This window comes from Thunnus thynnus, chromosome 5 (genome assembly GCF_963924715.1).
Source record: "Thunnus thynnus chromosome 5, fThuThy2.1, whole genome shotgun sequence".
Taxonomy (NCBI): domain Eukaryota; kingdom Metazoa; phylum Chordata; class Actinopteri; order Scombriformes; family Scombridae; genus Thunnus; species Thunnus thynnus.
Window position 1 is genome coordinate 16883006 of NC_089521.1, and position 19650 is coordinate 16902655.

General features: G+C 39.0%; 3 protein-coding genes across 5 annotated transcripts; 2 read left to right on the forward strand and 1 right to left on the reverse strand.

Annotated features, from left to right (window-relative positions):
• The first annotated feature begins 1069 nt into the window (after positions 1 to 1069).
• Positions 1070 to 4393, forward strand: gtf3c6 (general transcription factor IIIC, polypeptide 6, alpha). The gene is made up of 6 exons (XM_067589604.1): positions 1070 to 1224; positions 1563 to 1643; positions 1754 to 1817; positions 2985 to 3029; positions 3142 to 3249; positions 3461 to 4393. The coding sequence occupies exons 1-6, from the start codon at positions 1201 to 1203 to the stop codon at positions 3586 to 3588; spliced, it is 450 nt and encodes a 149-aa protein (XP_067445705.1). The 5' UTR covers positions 1070 to 1200; the 3' UTR covers positions 3589 to 4393.
• Positions 4394 to 4635: 242 nt separating this feature from the next.
• On the forward strand, positions 4636 to 9558 carry calub (calumenin b). 2 transcript variants are annotated; one of them, XM_067589602.1, is made up of 7 exons: positions 4636 to 4734; positions 6337 to 6579; positions 6751 to 6944; positions 7026 to 7192; positions 7309 to 7369; positions 7473 to 7672; positions 8150 to 9558. In XM_067589602.1, exons 2-7 carry the CDS (start codon positions 6350 to 6352, stop codon positions 8252 to 8254), a joined length of 957 nt encoding a protein of 318 aa, XP_067445703.1. In that variant the 5' UTR covers positions 4636 to 4734; positions 6337 to 6349; the 3' UTR covers positions 8255 to 9558. The 2 variants fall into 2 exon arrangements, with proteins under 2 accessions (XP_067445703.1, XP_067445704.1); XM_067589603.1 differs by lacking the exon at positions 4636 to 4734 and adding an exon at positions 4741 to 4879.
• An 890-nt stretch (positions 9559 to 10448) lies between these two features.
• LOC137182964 (cadherin-related family member 5) lies at positions 10449 to 19470 on the reverse strand. Of its 2 annotated transcripts, XM_067589606.1 has the most exons (17): positions 18917 to 19470; positions 18054 to 18180; positions 17743 to 17957; positions 16275 to 16331; positions 16094 to 16186; positions 15902 to 15988; positions 15691 to 15801; positions 15364 to 15534; positions 15070 to 15160; positions 14833 to 14939; positions 14542 to 14742; positions 14286 to 14417; positions 13557 to 13635; positions 13269 to 13459; positions 13152 to 13172; positions 11324 to 12257; positions 10449 to 11221 (listed from the first exon to the last, which is right to left on the reverse strand). In XM_067589606.1, the coding sequence occupies exons 2-17, from the start codon at positions 18142 to 18144 to the stop codon at positions 11187 to 11189; spliced, it is 2616 nt and encodes an 871-aa protein (XP_067445707.1). In that variant the 5' UTR covers positions 18145 to 18180; positions 18917 to 19470; the 3' UTR covers positions 10449 to 11186. The 2 variants fall into 2 exon arrangements, with proteins under 2 accessions (XP_067445707.1, XP_067445706.1); XM_067589605.1 differs by having other exon boundaries at positions 10449 to 12257.
• Between the last annotated feature and the right edge of the window lie 180 nt (positions 19471 to 19650).

Here is a 19650-nt window from a genome sequence, read left to right on the forward strand (position 1 = left end):
GGCTTCATGATTCTATCTGTGAATTATTCTCTGGCTTTTAACCGTGTTCACCAGAAACTGCAACAGAACATTAGTTTAATTTAGTCACATGGATTTTGATGCCTGACAGAATCCAGCATTGCAAACAAATTGAATTAAAACTGAGAAAAACCTCATTGATGAGCCACAAAACATCTGTAAATCATACATTATATGTCCACTGGACCAGTTTTTAAATTTTGTTCACGTTGCACTCACTGCCCCGATGGTTGAAATAAATGTGTAATGACAAACTCTCAGATACATTTTTGCCTTTGATGTGTGTGCACCAGGAATTGGGCTGTTCAGGCACTTGCCTACCTCTGACACCAGGCCAGAGCACAGTAAGGGACACCTCCAAATTCACATCTGGACAATAATAATAATCACAATTCACTGCATATCTGGCACAGCAAAGCAGAAAAACTAATATTCTACCTCAGGTGCTTCTAATATCACTGACAAATATCACACGTCTTTGTACTTCATGGTTTTTCCTCATTGTGCACTTTGATTATGATTCAGTCAGGTTTCATATTTGGCCTTTTGTCTGTGTGGTTGTTTCTCTTTTTGGTTTGGATACGTTTGATGTGTGTGCTTCCTTTCGTTTTTGTTGCGTCTGCCTTTGACAGATGAATTTCCCCTTGGGGATCAATAAAGTGTATCGTCTCATCTCATCTCATCTCATCACCTCAGCTATGGCGTCCTGCAGGAGAACATTAATAATATTAATGTTAGATGTAGATGAGTGTGCCTACAGGTAGCCAATATTTAGATCCAATCATGCTGGACCATGAGTAGAATGAACAGATAGATAGATAGATAGATAGATAGATAGATAGATAGATAGATAGATAGATAGATAGATAGGAAGGAAGGAAGGAAGGAAGGAAGGAAGGAAGGAAGGAAGGAAGGAAGGAGGGAGATTTAATCGTGATTCATTCACATTAAATGGCTCAGCAACAAAACATGGCAGTAAAACTGAGCAACAGCTCCCCTCGATGGTCGGAAACCCGAACTGACGCAAGCGAGGAATGAATCCTGCTCGGCCACCGTATATTCGCGGAAGTTGTCAAACTAATATTTAGGAAGCTAGAGGATGAGAGGTAAACTCAAAGGGTGAATAAGAGGAATAGAGCATTGAAATCTCTATTGTCCCTCTTTTCTAGCAGGACTTTAAACATGGACGATGATTGGGAAGAGGAGGTATGTAGTACCGTTAATGTAGAAGCATAGCGGGACCAACTTCATGTACTTAACCGTTACCTGACATTCTAGCTAATTAGCTATGGATGGGGTAAACTTTTCAACATTACTGTATTCATTTTAACCTTTAAAACGGGAGTTATGTGGGAAATTTCAGAATCTTTATATGTTTGATGTTTCTCTGAACATATTTCAGTTCCCCCGAGTAAGTTAACGTTAGATTTGACTCGTTTTCTGACCATTAGTCAGACCATTCACCTGCAGTGAAATAGTTCATTGTGTTGTCAAGTCTCAATTTCTTTTCTGTTCTGTGCTCTTTTGTGTGTGTATGTGTTCAGGAGCAGCTTGTTGTGGTGGAGCTTTCTGGTATAATAAACAATGACTTTCTGTCCAAGTGTCGGGCCACATGCAAGATACTGGTGAGTTCTGACTGTCGTGTTATGGTGAGAAAAGAGAAGAGGTCTTATCATCGTCTCTCACTGAGCTCAATTATTCTCACACTGATTCAATTGGTACACTTGTGTTAAAGGATATTGACAGTGACAAGCCCATGATGCAAGTAGGACAGTATGTGTTTGCAGGCGAATATGAAGGTAAGAATGAACCTCTTAACAACAAAAGAAATTGTGAAAAAATAAATAAATAAATAAGGTGCATCAGAGGAAAGTAACTTGAAAACAATGAGAAAAACCCCCGCACACATCATTATCCAGGTTAGTCAGTGAAAAAAGCTTAGGAAAAATGGAAATGATGAAGGAAAAATGCTACAAAATTTTGCAATATTGTCATACAAAAAATGTTATATTATCATCCACCTTACCCAAAACTCTCCAAAGGTCAAAAAGTAGAAAATGACCACAAGTAAATTAAGAACAAAAGTGCTGATATATCATAAACACACAGTGTCTTTAAACATATTACTGCAAAACACATAGTAAACCCAATCTGTCAAAAATCCAAAAGGATTAAGGACAAATGTGCCAATTAATCAGGAATAATTATTTAAACATTTTACATTAAACATTATAGCCACCTCCAAATAGCACCAAACTGTCAAAAAGTCAAAGATTTCCAATGACAAAGAGTAAATGAGGGCCCAAATTTTTTTCTCATTGTTTAAAAAACACAAAAGAAAAGAAAACCAATTGCTTGTTTCTGCAGTTAAACATAATTTTCAATCTCCTCCTTTCCCTCTTCGTAAAGCATGTAGTCATGCTGGGACACTTTACATGACCTCCAAGGATTCATTTTCTAAGATGAAACGCTGTCACCACTGCATGTGATTATTGTGGTTGACTTCTGTGAACTGCACCTTCAAAGGTTTAATAATCATAGAACTGCTATTTTTCTGAAGCATTACTTTAAAATAGAAAATACAATAGATTACTGTTGATTAATTGCTGTGTCTGTAAAATATCAGAAAATAGTGAAAAATTTCTAAGAACCCAAGGTGACATTTCCTGATGTCTTGTTTTGTTGGATCAGCAATGTAAAATACAAAAATATTCAATTTACTATCATATACGACACATAGAATTTTCATGTCTTCACATTTTAGAAGCTGCAACGAGCAAATTTTTCCTTTTTAAAAGTGAATAAAACAATTATTCAATAGTTTCAGATTAATTTTCTGTCGATCATGCTAATGTTGACTATTTTTACCAGTGCTGAAAAAGCTTCCATGCACTCCTAATAAATTTTATCATTAAAAAAAGAAACATTTAACAGAAATTTTTCTTGCTATCCCTTCCTCTTCAAAGACGCTTTGGGAACGTGTGTCCTATTTGAGGAGGCACCACACAAAGGTAAGGTTCTGCTCCATATATTCTCAATGTTCCTCTTTTGTTGCAGTTATTCTTGAGTTGTTGTTTTTGTTTGTTTTTCACTTATGCTCCCATTTGACATATATATCTGCAGGAAAATCAGAGAGTGGTCCAGAGCTCAAGTATATGTGCCACACGGTGAAGAAACTTATGATGCAGCGGATCTTCCTCACTGAGAAGAAAGAAGGTGAAACCAACACAGGTAAGCCAGAACATTTAAACTCACCATGGTGCAAAATCTGATGCTCATAATAAAATTAATGTAACTTGTGTTCTGTGACACACATTTTTAACCAATGTTGCTTTTTAGCTGTAGCTTGACCCAACTTGTCCTCCCTTATCTGCAGCTTGTTTAAGAATGAACTTTTCATTGACACCTTGTTAAAAATGTGCTTTTTTTCTTGTCTCAACAGGAAGCTTTGATAGTGATGAACAGAGGGACTCCGCCTGTCAGTCAAGTCAAGAAGAAAATGCCAACAAACAGAGGGAGACAGAAGACGAGATGGAAAACACTGATTTGGAAGACTCAGCAGTTGGTTGAGACATTAAAACTCAACTAAATACAAGTAGAGACACTGTGATTTATGTGGGACTCCATCTCTGCAACTATTTAAAGGCAGATGGATTTGTACAGTTAAGCTGTAATAATAAGTGTTAGTATTACTGTATTGCACAATGTGCTACTATCCTTTCATCATTGAGCCTCAAGATCAGTAAATTTAATACTTAATCCAAAGGATTAAGGAAATATGGCACCTATGACACCTATAGAGAAAGCAATTGATCAGATCCACATGGGAGGAGTCTTGGGAAAGGCAGTTACAGATTTGGTTCACCGAAAACTTAACATCTTATGTTTACTGTTGGTCTTATTGTGCTTTTTTGTTCTTGTTTTGATTTGATTTTTATTGGTTTGTTTAATGTTTTTCTTAAGAAATATGGTGCATGAAAAGAGTAAACAATCACAGTTCAAACATAGCAGCATAATAATAATAGTGCAATCAAAGTACTGTGCATCTCAGTGGATCAAAAGAAAAACAACTCTCTGCCTTTATAAAGGTGTTTTTATACTATTCAAAGTTAAATCCCACTAAAACAGAACAACACAAAACGAGAGACAAAGTAATAATAATAATGGTAATATTAATAATAATAATAGATAAACAAATAAGTAATAAAATAAAAAAAATGCTCCAGAAAGGGAAATGAGTTTGGTTTAATTTTTATTGACTTTCTGCCACAATACTGGATTTTGCATTTGTTTGCAAAGCAACAGTTTGTCAATCAGGCAGAAATCCTTGTTTTAAAAACTGTGAATTAATTAAATAAAACTAATTTCTGCTGCAGTTTCTGGGTTGTCCGTTTTTCATTAAAAAATTAAGCAAAAAGCACTGTTTTGGAGAACAGACTGTATGGTTTGGAGCTGTTTTTGTGCAGCGTACCTGTCCCGGTAACTGTAGAATCAGTTTTATGAATGAACGAGGTGTTGTTGACTTTGACGACGTGGCGGTTCTCGGCCAATCCAATCACCGATGGTCTCTTGAATGTGGACCAATGAGCGAGCGACATGGCACTCGCATCCTCAGCGTCCGATTGGTCAGTCTGTGTTTTAGCACAGGAAGTGCATGGGTGTGTTTCCGGGAGGAGGGTTCCAAAACTGCAACGACGAACTTGCCTGAAGACACCGGTGAGTGCTGTTCAGAAGATTGCCATTTAAAACGCATAACTTAATTCAAACATTTAACTTCTGTAGGTGTTATTTAAAAATACGCATTGGGAGAAGTAATCTAGTTGGTTGTATATCTCCGAGGGACGAGTGAAACTGCAGATAAGTATGTAAAAGTAACGGTTCGCTGGGTTAGCCTGTTTAACGTTGGATTTAGATTGTAAGGGTTGCTAATTCAAAATAACGGCCACAAACGGTTGTAACGGATATAACACAGAACATTTAAAGTGACGAGACATTTAAAAGTGAGAACACAGACACTGTGATGTGTAACACTGAAACAGTGAACGTGTTTTAATGAAAGGGAGGTAAAAATGTCAAAAATCTGATGTTTTCTCTCTCAATGAGGCGACATATCTCTTATTATTTCAATGACAATACCGTCTCTTAATAAAAATGATACTTTAGGATGTTGGCAGGTGATGTCTGAAGATTTTTCTCTCTGCTGTTATAGATTTGTTTCAGAGAATGGGCTGAATATACACTCAGCTGACAGTTTTTTGGAGTTCTTTGTTTAGACTAAGCTGCATCCTAATACAACAATTTATCTTAGAGAGGGGTAAGATGTTGATTTTTTTATTAAAACTTTATAGTAATTTTGGAGGCTGTGGTGTGTTGCTGTGAATTGCATTATGTTTTAGTGAGTTAATATTTTGTCATGTCATTGAGGGTAGACTAAATATTTGAATCACCTCTAAGTATTACGCAACACAATTCAATGGTACCACAAACTACAGCATCTAGAATGACCATTCATTCAACACCTCTCTAACCTCTTCAACAAAAAAAACATTTTTATAACCTACATCAAGGTAAGCAGAGCTGCAAAAATTTGTCAATTAATCAATTAGTTGCCAACTATTGAATTAATCAGCAACTATTTTGATTCCAAATCTCAATGTGAAAATTTTCTGGTTTATTTAGTCTTCTATATAGTAAACTGAATATTTATATTGTGGACTGTTGGTCAAGACAAAACAAGACAGGAACAGGGAAACAGTGATCAAGATTTTTCACCATTATGTGACATCATCATGAACCAAACAACTAATTGATTAATGAATAATCAATAAAATAAAATAATCTAAACAAAAGCTAGAAACTGTGAGTGTATTTTATAATTTGAAGCTAGTGTGAAAGTGTCAGTTAAATAATTTACAAATTGTTACATGTGAATGGTTATTTTCCTATTGTGAGAATTGGTGGTGGTGGTGGTGCTTCTACTATGTTATGAGATGTCAACTGTATTAAAGTAGTAGAGGTGGAACAAATAAGGGATTGTGTTAGCTGGAACAGATTAGCCATTAGTCATTCACTCATTCTTTGTCAGAGTATTTGCTGGCACCATGACTCATTACTCTCTCACCTCTAAACAAATTTGGACGTGTAGAGTTGAGAAACCTCAAGTTACATGCTGTGACCAGTACTGACAGAATTTGTCCGTATTGCAGTGTGAAAGTGTGATGTAAACTCTGATATACATGCAGTACGATTAAGCAGAAAGTACTATTTAAGCAATAACCATAGGTTTTTGGCCTGTTTTTTTTTTCACCTCTGGTGCAGACGGTGTTTGTACATGTGCAGGATGGAGCTGCGGCCACTTGTCATGTGCTTTGCTCTCTGTGTGGTTTATGCCACCAGCAAACCCACAGAGAAGAAGGACCGTGTTCACCACGATGACCCCCTAAGTAACCGAGAGCACGATGATTCAGAGAACTTTGACTATGACCACGAAGCCTTTCTGGGACAAGAGGAGGCCAAGACCTTCGACCAGCTCACACCAGAGGAGAGCAAGGAGAGGCTCGGGTAAGAACACAGTAAATGTGCATATATGCTTGCAAGAATTTAGTACAAGTATATATGCTGTGGCAATGACCTAGTTTCACCTGAGGGAGCAGTAAAGGTCATCTGAGGTGACACACCACAAGAAATAGGGAGAAATGAATGTTTGCTTAATCTTTGTTTTTTTCTCTGCAGCATGTTGGTTGAACGTATAGATGACGATAAGGATGGCTATGTGACTGTTGAGGAGATGAAGAAGTGGATCAAACACGCTCAGAAGAGATGGATCTATGACGACGTGGATCGGCAGTGGAAGAGTCATGACCTCAATGGGGATGAATTGGTGTCATGGGAGGAGTATAAGAATGCCACATATGGATATATTCTTGGTAAGGTTGCAGACGATCTTTATTTTATATATTTGATGTATAAATTATACACTATACAAAGTTGTGACCTCTGACTTGCAGACGACCCCGACCCTGATGATGGCTTTAGCTACAGGCAGATGATGAATCGTGATGAGAGGAGATTCAAAATGGCTGACCAAAACAATGACATGAAAGCCAACAAGGAGGAGTTCACAGCCTTCCTTCACCCCGAGGAGTACGACCACATGAAAGACATTGTAGTGTTGGTGAGTGTGAAACACATACACTGACATACACACCCAGGTGTTAATTGACAAGACAAACACCTTATGTATCTTGTACATCCCCTTTCTCTGACCTGCACTCCCTTCTCTTCCTGTAGGAAACTATGGAAGACATTGACAAGAATGGAGATGGTTTAATTGATCTGGACGAGTACATCGGTGAGTTCTAACAGCCTGTTGTAATTTGTTAGGCCGTCGCAAATATACACATATTTGTACAGTGAAACAATGTCAAAACCGCTCCTATCTTCCTGTGCTCTAGGTGACATGTACAACCAGGAGGGAGACGCAACAGAACCTGAGTGGGTGAAGACGGAGAGGGAACAATTTACTGAATTCAGAGACAAAAACAAAGACGGAAAGATGGACAAGGAGGAGACCAGAGACTGGATCTTGCCCAATGATTACGACCATGCTGAGGCCGAGGCCAAGCATCTGGTCTATGAGTCAGATGCAGACAAAGTATGTGTGTGTTTTTGTTTAAGGACCCAGTTTCAAAAATATTAGTTTTTTCACTCAAGTTTTATTTCCTTTGTCATTCACTGAATAATGAGTGTAAGGGGAACTTGTGAGTCATCAGTATTACTAAGCATATTAATAGTACATGTCATATCATTGCACCATGATACGAACCAACTGAAACCTGATTAACACTAAAACCATGGCACGAAACAAAGAAGCACAAGAAACTACAATCTAGGTTTAGACAAATGTTTATGAAATAATGGACTTTCTTGCTGTCGTCAGATTTTCAGAAACTGGAAGGCTGTAACTATGCAGCTGAAAAACTAAAGCTGTTTGGGCTTTTTTTTTTCTTTTTGCTCTTGGACAAACAAAGGGATCAGGAGAAACAGGCTTAATTTCAGTCCTTGTGATGATGAAGTATCTTTAGTGACATAAATATAAGCTTAAACATGTTTGTTGTTCTCTCTCTGTCAGGATGGCCGTCTGACAAAGGCAGAAATCGTGGAGAAGTACGACTTGTTCGTGGGCAGCCAGGCGACCGACTTCGGAGAGGCTCTCACTCGACACGACGAGTTCTAAGCTAATCTACCTGGCACCCAAAGACTGTGTTCATCCTGTAAACCACCTTACTGCTCTGACTGTGGACAGCGTGTTTTTGTTTTTTTTGTTTTTTTTGTTTGTTTGTTTTGTTTTTAAAAAAACAAGATGAGCTCGACTAATCCAACGCCACGGACAATAATTTATTTGATCTCTTGAATGTGTCCCATTGTACACACACTAATGCCAAGTGTGTCCTCAAGCTCAGTTGTGCGTAAGATTGGGATATATATCGCCAGCTTTTGCTCTGCTTCCACACACTATCCTCGCCTTGTCCAGGTCAGGTGAAGGACAAACAGTGTTAGTGTTTTGTTTTTTCTTTTTGAAAGAATTATTTTATGAAATAGCCATGTTTTGTTAAGAAAACCATGATAAAAAAAATTAAGTTTAGACGTGCAGTATACAGAATAGTTTGTTGTTCTTTTTGCAATGCACTGGACCGTGAAGAGTAAAACTGATTTCTAGAGTTAGCTCTACTCCTCTGTCTAATCATGTAATTGGGTCCAAACTGAATTCACTTGTACTTTGTTTTTGATGTCTTTATTGATCATAGTTTGAAAAGTGCTGGAGTAGAGGATGTTTGAAATGAGGGGTAAATGTTGAATTACAGTGACAATGAAGACTATTCGGACTAGTGCAATACAGTATCATCAGTGGGACCGCGCTGTGTTTGCTATAATGGTCCCCCAAAACATCCATGGTAACGCAAGCTGCGCTGTGTGTTAGTTGAAGGAATCAAGGTGACTTTAGGGACTGATGGATGCTTTGTCAAATCTGCCTCTTCTTCTTTCTCATCACCTCAATGTTGTGTGTGTCTGCGTGTGAATGTGTGTGTGTGTGTGTGTGTGTGGGTGCGTGTGTGTGTGTGTGTGTATATATGTACTTGGATTCTTGATGATTGACTCCCCCTTTTTTCAATGTTATGTTTTGAGTTTTGTGTGATTCAGCTGAACTACTAACTCATTTGTGTGCCAAGCAAAAAAAAAATCTTTGTCCTGTTTTGTAGGCAGTTTAAAAAAAACACTTTCTCCTTCATATCTTGGGAGCTAAATATGTTTGTTATGCTTGTATTATCAGTACCACCATTTATAACCACTGTTGATAATTTTTATGGTATACTATAATGTACATGATAATGTTTTTTTACAGGCTCACTGCAGCGACTTGCCTTTCACGAGTGACTTTACTGTATATAAGTTGTTGGTCTGCAACTGAGCACTCTAATAACAATCAGGTCCAGTTTTTGTGATTGAGAAGAATGTCTCAATAAAACAAATAAAATTGGAGCTTTTAGTCTTATTATTATATTATTTACCGATACATATATTTCACTGATATTTCCTTCATTGTTTCTGTTTTATAAAAGATTAATGCTGGTCTTTTCATTTCTAATAACTACGATCAAAAAGATATAACGTAGCATTAAGTGGAGCATGAAAATAGTTGGTGTTGCAGTAGAGATCCTCACTGCTGTCACTGTTTTTACAGCTTTTGCCTTTTTAGGAAATGATCTGTTTCCTGTTTTCTGTCAGGCTGTTGACCCTTTGGATTGTTGTTTCAGATATTTGGGTTCAACATCCTCTCACTATTACTCCTACTAATAACTTATACTATTTATAAAATATCTTAGTGTCTTCATGAAGTGCTCTATAACCTAAGCTAGTTTGTTGACTTTACCATAATAATAATTTTTTAGAGATCTTTTCAGTGGGTATGGGGAAAGTCTGGTCACCACAGACTTTTATTTGCATGTTTATATAAGCAATAATAAATACTTTTTTAAATGAAAAAAGTGGGTTAATCCGCAGGAGGTGGAAAGCCAATGCTTAATAGCTAATCTTGGCAGCCCCACTGTAATCAGCTGACAGATTGCTAATTGAATAAGACAGTCACATGCTGCACACAGTATACTGTAGTCAAAGTACTGTGGGCCCCTTCCCTCTTTTTCTATCACCATTTTTGGATATGAATGACACATTCTTCGGTATCTTGCAGTATTCATGGACAGAGAAGAAGGTCCCAGATTCTTACTCTTAGCTTAAACCTTTACCCATCTCCATCCCAACCTTAACATCAACATTTTCAATCCTACACCTTAACCCAGGCTAATCACAACACTCATGCCCATAAATCTGACAGGATCCATAATTTTGTCTGAATAACTACTCATAGTTCATTGTTTTAGTTGGACAATAGCTTTACTCACGTTCAAAGAAAAAAACTGAGGCAGCTTGTAGAGTAGGCATAACAAAACAATCAATGCTGCAGTACACTAGATGAGAGTTTTGAACAGAATCTGCAGCTATTTAAAGGATAAATCCACACTAAACCACACAGAGCGCCAAAAAAAAACTGTCGCTGTTGCTTGTTCTCTGTGCGTTTAAATTTTGAAGAAGCTGCACATCTATGACAAAATCGCATTGTGTTGCAACACCAACCGTCTCATCAGTGACTGGCTTTTTCAACACAAGAGCAGTGACGCTGCAAATTTCCACTCTACATGATTTTTTTGTGGATTCACCCTTGAAAAAAAAAAAATACAATCTTATTATTCGTAAACAATCAAAGACAATATATTGTGAGTCATGACAGGGTAGTACTGTGCTAACCTTATAATGTGAGAATATGCTGGAGCCTTAAAAATCATAATTTATACATTTGTTTAAAAGATCGTTTTTTAACTGTGCATCGTGCTTTCAAGGTCACTCATTCCTGTCATCTAAGCTAATATGTGTTGTATTATAATTCATCTTCTTAATTGTGTGTTTTTACAGTGTATCTGTGTATCTTGTGCGTATATTCTGTCCATTTCCGTGCCTTGCCAATACCTATAGTTCAGCAGAACCACATACAGGTGTTTCTTGCTCGACGATGTGTCCTCTGTCTGTGTCAACCCATCTTCACCTTACCACCTTCACTCTCTGTTGTCCACCCCACCGCTCACAGTACCTGTGATATTATAGTGACATCACTTATTAAATGTGATAAAAATGGGATTACAACGAGCCATAACTCTCAGCAGCTCTTCTTCATCTGGATCTAACTCCTCACCCTCACTGTTCTTGTCTGCATCTTCATCTCCCAGAAAACCATCGTCCTCCTCATGCACCACCCCTTGGCTGTCCTGGGTGTTTCCTGAGATCGTCGAGAGCCTTCTGTCCTGAGATGAGGCCTCTGCTGCATCATCCGGCTGCTCTGGTTGGTCTGGTAGGTCCAGTGATGTAGAGGGTTGGTCTGCCTCTACGCTTAGAGTCACAGATGTTCCCCCTGGTGTTACTGGTGGTGTTTCAACGGGAGACGTATCTATATGTACCAGCTTGGCTTTTAAAGGTGCATGCTCTGGGGAGGGCGGAGGTGTGCTCGTCTGCTCTGGGAGGGGTGAGGACTCTGAAGGTGAATGTGGACGGTTTGGGGGTGTATTCACGCGAGGTTTGCTGAAAGGTTTGTCTGTCTCTGCTGAAGCGATTTGGGGATGACTGCATGGCACACTAGATGGAGAGGGATGAGAGGAGGGGTTGGTAACGGGTTCAGTAGGGTCATCGCTGGTGTTTGCCTGTGAATCAGGACAGCTGGGAGGTGGTGAAGTGGAAGGGCTGATGTCAGGTAGGGCCTCAGTGGGGTCCGGGGTTGTGTCAGGTGGAGGGGTCGGTGAGCTGGGGTTGTCTTGGGGTGGAGGAGCACCTACAGTCTGGATCACTTCCACAGCGGGTGGGTGAAAGGTGGGCGGGCGACAGCGGATTTTGGTTGGTGTAGGAACATTGTTATTGAAGATCACGGGGCTGCGCACAGTTTCGGTCGGGATGAAACTGATGTCAGGTGCAGCATTTGTTTTGGGTGGAACGGGTCCTGGGCACAATGGGAGGTCTTGTTTTGGTGTGTAGATACCAGGTTTGTCCGTGAAGCTGAAGGAAGGGTTGCAGGTGCCATATTCTTCATTGCTGAAGGGTATTTCTTCCATCTGTGGCATGGCACTGCGGTGACTCACCTGAGGAGCCACCAGAGTAAACCAGGGTCAACATTTGGGGGAAAGAAATAACTATTATGTTGCAAAGAGAAGACAAGTGTGGAGTGAACGCTCTGGATTTAGTGTGATGTGTAGATATTACCACATTTTAATAACCACAAAGATCAGACAGTCTAGCCTTGAGTAAGTGGGAGTGAGTAATTGAATTGCTATGTGAGTGAGTTACTTTCGCATCTTCAAATATAAATAGTTTATTTACTTTTAATAGAATTTCACACACGTAACCTTCATCAGATCATTGCAACAGATTTGTAGTTAAAATATAGTTATTTTTATTGTCAACAAATCCCATCAAAAGACTAAAACACACAATGTGTTATTCTTTCTCTCTGTTCCATTGGTGGCACTCAGCCCCAAGCCCAATAACATTGTTAAAACTTAAAACTATATAGTTTAATTTTTAAAAAAGACACTATTTTTTAGCAAACATTACTCAAAAAGAAAGGAATAGTGCTTTTGTTGGGGACTATTTTCATTGGCGGATTAATACACATTTGATGCTCTAGTGAGTATTTATGGCAGCAGGGGACTTTGTGGGATTGACTCAAAATCAATGATGTGCTTGTAATATTTTCTGACAACAATAGAGCTCTATGGCACAGAGGAATACGCTATATCAAGCTTTGGCTACACAGTCAATACTTGTTATCAATTCATTGTTGGTTTTGGCCTTTGTGTGGAAAATTAGATATTTACTGACAATTTGAAAAAAATAGAATATCCTTTAAGATACCTATTCTACAATATGCAGGTGTACAATGCATTGATTTTACAATTAGTATACTATAAAGTAACAACAAAAAAGAAAACAAGACAAGAATGAAGAGGAGCTGCAATAGAAAATAAATTACTCACCAGTTGGAACCATCGTAAGCTCTGTGGGAGTATTTAGAGAATATTTCAGAAACACAAACGTCTTGGCAAATACATCCTGGTAAATATGAACTAGATTATAGTAATTAATGATCTCACCACATTGGGGTGTTTGCCCTGGGCCACACAGCCTCTCTCCAGCGGGCTCCTCTGCCCTTTGTGTTTCTTCTTCAGCCACATCACCAGACATAGGATACATCCAAGTACGCTCATGAACACCATGCTCAGAAACATCGCTTTGCCCACAGTGCAGCTTATCACACGGTCATCTCCCAGTGGACTGAGAGGGACTGCAGTGTACAAACACACACACACACATGTATACACAGAATTTATTTCAGTTTGTAGTATCAACAGCAATCAGCAGTGTGTCTGGTATGTGCTTACTTGATTGTCCTTCAGATAACACCTCCACCACCACAGTAGCAAAGGTGGCATCACCTGACTCCTGGTCTATAGCCATTATCTGGATGTAGAAGTATGAAAATATTCAGTAAGATAAGGTTGTACTTGCAGAAATAGGACATGCTCATTGGATATCAGCTGAGTCTTGTCCTTGGTAAGTTCAAGGACATACTGGAGGCTTTTAAGGTTTTAGCCAAGTAATGTGAAATCATTTTCTGACGATCATTTTCCAAAACAGATCATTTTAGATTTATTTCCAGACTTCCATTTTCAGTTAGATGGAAAAAGTGAAAATAAATGGCATCCTTTGTTAACTGGTTTGTTGTGTTTGTGTAATTACAGTTCACAAAGAAAATACTCCATAGTTCTGTTGTCATGCATATCAAAATATATTATTACTTCTGAGTTGTTGCATTTTTCCCTTAAAACCTGGTCAACCTAATGATGGGTGTGTTCACTATCTCAAGCAACTTTCATATTTCTGTAATGTAGGAAAATAATCTAAGCACTTTATGCACAATATAAACACTTATGATTTCAAAATCATACCGTATTGTCTGGTACCATTTGAAAAAAAGATGCCAATTATACTCTGGCATAATGTTAAGTGTAAATAATTTGTAGTTATTGGCCTAAAACATGGAAAAACACAATCAAATGCTCTGTTATGGCACTAACCTTAAACAAATGTTTTCACTGACTGAGGCTCACCTCGAGAAAGTGTTTCTGTTTTGGTTTGAGCTCATTGGTCCTGGCAATCAGAAGCCCCTCCTGTGTGACTTGGTAGATGTCTGTGTGATTGGATTTGGGGCTGAAGGTGAAGTAGATCATGGGATTGAATCCCTGCCAGTTTGTGGAGAGTAAAAAGGAGATGGTGGGTACCAGAAAATGAAAAACATACAGAACTACACTGAGCATTATTTTTGCACCATGCGTATGCTGTATAAGTGCATGTAGCAGTACATACATTGTTAAAGTCCTGGTCCTGTACATGTAACATCAGTGCTTTGCTGCCGTAGGTATTGACCAGAGAGGCGGGACTCTTATCTGCCGTTACAAAGCCATTATATTCAGCCCTGTCAAACTGTGGGTAAAACTGGTTCACTGCCATCACACGGACCAACACAGTAGCAAGAGAGTACTTCCTGGGGTCGTCGTCTTGGTATGCCTGGGTGCAAGACACAGAGAGAGCAGAGAGAATAGGTTGGTATTTTTCAAGCTTACTATGTGACTCACATATGACTTTTATTAATCTTACCATGATCTGAAGATGCAGCGCTGGAGTTGTGAGTCTGTCCCTCACCGCTTGAGTCAGTCTCACCTCTCCTGTCACTGTGTCCATCAGGAAACGCCCATCATCGTCTCCTAGCATGAACACAAACACAGATGTACACATACAAGCACAGCCCATTTTTTAAAAAACAACTGATTATTGAATATAAACACACTGATATTTTTTTCCTGACTTTTATATTGATATGTGTGTGTGTGGTACCTGAGAGGATGGCATAGCTAAGTGAGGAGCTGAGTCCTCTGTCTCCATCTACTGCATGAATGGGACCAGGAGAGAAGTCCAAAACAATGTCCTGCAGCATGACACACATTTGTTGCTCTACACATCATACATGACCACTCTCTAACTTGGTGTAACAGTAGATGCTTCAGTAAAAGGCTTGTCCGTGGATGTTGTACAAAACAAGATCAGGTTGGTTGACGGAAGTATCTATATAATCCAGTTAGCAGTCATTATATATCTGTAGTGTGACCGAGGTAGAGTTAAGCAACTGACCTCTTCCCCCTCTGTGACGTTGACTGTGTACACAGGGCTGGTACAGATACGATTGGCCTCATCCTGAAAGAGTAGCGTGCAGGGCAGGAACTGTGGGTACTGGTCATCTCCATCCAGGACGGTGATGGTGATGGTGGTGCTGGTGTTGAAGCGTTCAGCGGTGCTCATTTCCTGAGATAATCAGAAGTTAATAGGTCTTTAGAGAGCATTACATCACATCATTTATCATCAATTTGATGGGAAGTGACCATGGAAATGACTTAAGATGATAGAAACATATGAATAAATGTACAGAAAACAGTCAAAAATAAAATGTACATAGCTTACCGAGGCATGGATGGTGACAGTGAGCAGAATTTTAGTCTCATAGTCTAGAGGCTTAGACAGGATCACCTCTCCACTGTTTGGAAGATCGACTTTGAAGTACTCTGCATCAGGCTGCAGATCACACACACACACACACACACACACACATAAACAATAATGCAGTGATTCTGTTTTATTTTTTAAGTTTTAAGAGTGTCAAAGTTGAACTTACTGATGTCTGGTCAATTGAGTAAATGATCTTGTCGTTATCTGCGTCTGTTGCATGGACAGTAAAGACCAGTGTATTCACTGGAGTCAGCTGGAAAACACAGACAGACAGAGAAACATATTAGGCTAACTTTATTCTATGTTTTGTGTACACGCTATAAATGTGTGCACATGTGTTTGTGTACGAACGTCTTACCTCACTGATAATAAGAGACTGGACAGTGTCTTCCGCAAACACAGGTGAATTATCATTCTCATTGAGAATCTCCACCATGATCCTATACACACTCTACAACAACAACAGCGAAAAGAAGACAAATGCAGTTTTTAGAGTTAAGCATTAAGATGAAGAGTTAAGATAAAGGGACAGAATGTACCTGAAGTGTGTCCTCCTCATAACACGACAGTTCAGCCATCAGGACAGGACCCTGTGCCTGAGAGATGGGAGGACAGGAGACACCAACAGATTTGTAGACCCTCATTCAGTGTGGTAGGATATTTTAACAAAAATACTGGGATCACATAATTGAGATTGATAATTTTCCTATGATAGAAATGATTTATTCTTAACCTACATCTGCCTGCTTTAATTTCACATAAAGTAAGTATGAATGTAGAAAAATATAATGCTGTTTATCTCGGGACACACAATGCACTTTATATTCCCATATATTGTCATATTTGTTTCTGTTAGATATTAATGTAAAACTACTGTTTCCAAGGTCAGGAATTAACTTTAATGCTCAATTATATATATTCTTTTTATTCAGATTTTCATTGTGTGGTTACAGTATAGTCTTCTTACATTCCAATATTTCATTAGCTGCTTTAGCAAGAATGTGGCAACAATTAGAGCTGAAACAGTCAATTAACTGGTTAGACGACTGACAGAAAATTGATTCGCAACTATTTTAATAATCCATTAATCATTAAAATAAATTTTCAAATAAAAATGCCAAATATTACACAGTCCCAGCTTTTTAATTTTGTTGTTTATTTTTCTGAATATCTTCAGATTTGAAGATAAAACAATTTGAAGATATTACCTTTGGTTTTTGGAAATTGTGATGGGCATTTGTCACTATTTTCTCACAGAGACCAAACAATTTATCAATCAAAAAGAAACCTGGCAGATAAATTTATAATGAAACGCCTTGAAAACAGTTCTACAGAAAGGCATCTGCACACTGAACTGATGATCCCAAAACATTTATTTAGCTCGACCACAACGTTTTAACATCATGTCTTCATCTAGTATACTCAGCATGTGACAAAGAAGTTCCACATATATATATACTTACAGTATATAAAACCTGATTCAACACCGACTGAGGGTACTATATCGACCCCGCCGTTAATTATCCCCACGTATACAAAAACTTGCCCCAGTAGCTGAATGGTTAAGATGTATATCAGTTTGATTCTAACTGGTTACATGTCTGTTTCCTGTCTCTCTATGGTATGATTGTCAAATAAAGGCAAAAATAAAAAAGAGAGAGAGAGTGACAAAGGAAGTTTGATAGCAAGAAAGAGAGACTGTTAATCTGGTTGACCCTTTAACAGCTGCCATGATGTAAGACAGCTGGCTGGGAAGAGGATGACGGTAAGAGAGATTGTGTTCAGTCCAAGGATAACGTTGTAAAGTTCAACCCCTGATAGTTTGTTCTAAATTTAGATACAACAGGCTCATTGTGTCCCTACATTGTTGCATGCATTCCTGCAGTCTCAACTAAACAGGCCCACATCAGTTCAACGTAACTACTGAACACATAAAATATATACTAAATGAATAGTTATCTGAAGAAACTCTCATGTAAATCAGTGTTTAACAAGAACTATCCTTACCTCTCGGTCGAGGATCTTCTCAGCTGATGTGTTTAGCCGGATGTTTCTTCCGTCCAACAGGAACCAATCAGCATCTTTCCCATCCAGGCTCCAGTGAACCCCCTCTATTGTGGTGTCAGCCATGAGTTCAGCAACAACTTCTCCCGAAAGGCTGTTTTCTCTGACTGTTGCAAATACATCCTGACCATCCAAACATCCATCCCACCCGGACATTCCTGTGACAAATACAAAGGCACACATTCACAGAGGGTGAGAGGTGCATTAGTTCTGGCCTACAACTAAGCTTTAATATGTATGCGAAGTGGCTGTACCTGTGACTGTGTGCAGACTCAGGAAGACCATCAGAGTGCAGATGAGAGTCTTGGGCTGAGACAAACTCCATTTTAGGTCAGTAAGGGCCATTCCTGAGCTCGGTCAGGCCTCAGGAAACAGTTCTGCCTGAGTGAAGCGAGAGAAATACTTAACATGGTTATCATTTTCCCTTCTAAAGTATGAATGAGTGGGTAAGACTGGGCTTTACTACTAACTTGATGGTGACACATCTTAAGAATCATTATTAGGTTAAAACCCTCCTCCTAACACAACTATACACACACTCCTCTCTGTCCTATAATTCCCTCAAATCCCCTTTAAGTGGGCTTTTGCCTAGCTTTCCCCAGTCTGAGAAAGCAGACCAGTAGAAGAATTAACTACTATCCCTTGTCTCTTCATGTATTTCTCAGCTGATTCCTCTTACACTGATAATGTTCAGTGTAAACCTTCTGACCAATACTCACTGTAGCTATGGCTGTCTAATGGTTGAAATTCTACAGATATCCAATAACGTCAGAAGATTAACTAACTTGGAAAACAATGAAGAGCATTATCAGAACTCACCTTCAGGTATATTTTAAGAACATGATGTGTGTGTGTGAATACATGTCTGTCATGCTCATATGAGTCTATGGGTGCACTGGTTTGTGTTTGTGTGTGTGTATGTGTGTGTGTGTGTGTGTGAATTTGAACGTGAAGGGGAAAGCTCAGCAGAATAAGGGGGTCACATCCTACCAAAACATGAACTCTGCTGCCCATGTGAGGTCAATAAACACACGTTATTTCAATTACACACTCACAGGAATCAGCATGATCACAAATATGAACAACACATATCTATACTGCTGTTTAGCGGACTGACCTGTTGTTGTCAAATCCTCGGCAGCTTGTCTGTCAGTCTCCATATCCTACTGACATGTGTTCGAAACAGCATCACTGATTCATGAGCACAACACCCCTGAAAAAAGCCACTCAAACCTACACAAAAAGGTCACGCTGGAGCTTTTAGGAAGAAACAAAGTGACAACAATAGATAACACACACACACCGACACACACACACACTGACCCCCCCACATACATTAAAAAGCAGACAGCAGATTATGGTGTGTGTCCTGGGATAAACGTCAGCTCAGAGGCTAAAGCCTGAGGGCGGGGCCTACCTGGTCAGGAACAAAGAACAAGCCAATCAGATTAGAGATGGCAAGAACCTGACGGTGAGGTTAGAGACCAGGGTCACAAGTGAATTTAAGAGATTTGTCTGGTACAAAAGACACTTGACCTTCATAAACAGGTTGTCATGGAATCAAAGCTCAACAGTCAGAGTCAGTTATTGTTTAAGCTCCACTTGCTATGTTACAGAGAATAACAGGAAATGATATTTTATTTGGTGAATACTCTTCAGTTTCTTGTAGCATACTTTAAATGTACATGTATATTTATATTTCAGTGTGTTGTTTGGGTTAGAAGTTTTTAAAAGAGCCCGAGCATGTGCTTTGGCTACACAGCTTGCGCCTGTTGGATTTGTTCAATTAGCGACAACTAATGGGGCTTGACAAGGGATTAGCTATCAAACATCGGCAGCTCACCTTCTGAA

Coding starts and splice junctions, on each gene's coding strand:
- calub (XM_067589602.1), top strand. CDS start 6,350: ATGTGCAGGATGGAGCTGCGGCCACTTGTCATGTGCTTTGCTCTCTGT. Junction 6,580..6,750: donor GAGAGCAAGGAGAGGCTCGG/GTAAGAACACAG, acceptor TTTTCTCTGCAG/CATGTTGGTTGAACGTATAG. Junction 7,193..7,308: donor TGAAAGACATTGTAGTGTTG/GTGAGTGTGAAA, acceptor CTCTTCCTGTAG/GAAACTATGGAAGACATTGA.
- gtf3c6 (XM_067589604.1), top strand. CDS start 1,201: ATGGACGATGATTGGGAAGAGGAG. Junction 1,225..1,562: donor ACGATGATTGGGAAGAGGAG/GTATGTAGTACC, acceptor GTATGTGTTCAG/GAGCAGCTTGTTGTGGTGGA. Junction 3,250..3,460: donor AGAAGGTGAAACCAACACAG/GTAAGCCAGAAC, acceptor TTGTCTCAACAG/GAAGCTTTGATAGTGATGAA.
- LOC137182964 (XM_067589605.1), bottom strand. CDS start 18,144: ATGGCCCTTACTGACCTAAAATGGAGTTTGTCTCAGCCCAAGACTCTC. Junction 16,187..16,274: donor ATGAGGAGGACACACTTCAG/GTACATTCTGTC, acceptor TTGTTGTTGTAG/AGTGTGTATAGGATCATGGT. Junction 15,535..15,690: donor CTGTCACCATCCATGCCTCG/GTAAGCTATGTA, acceptor TGATTATCTCAG/GAAATGAGCACCGCTGAACG.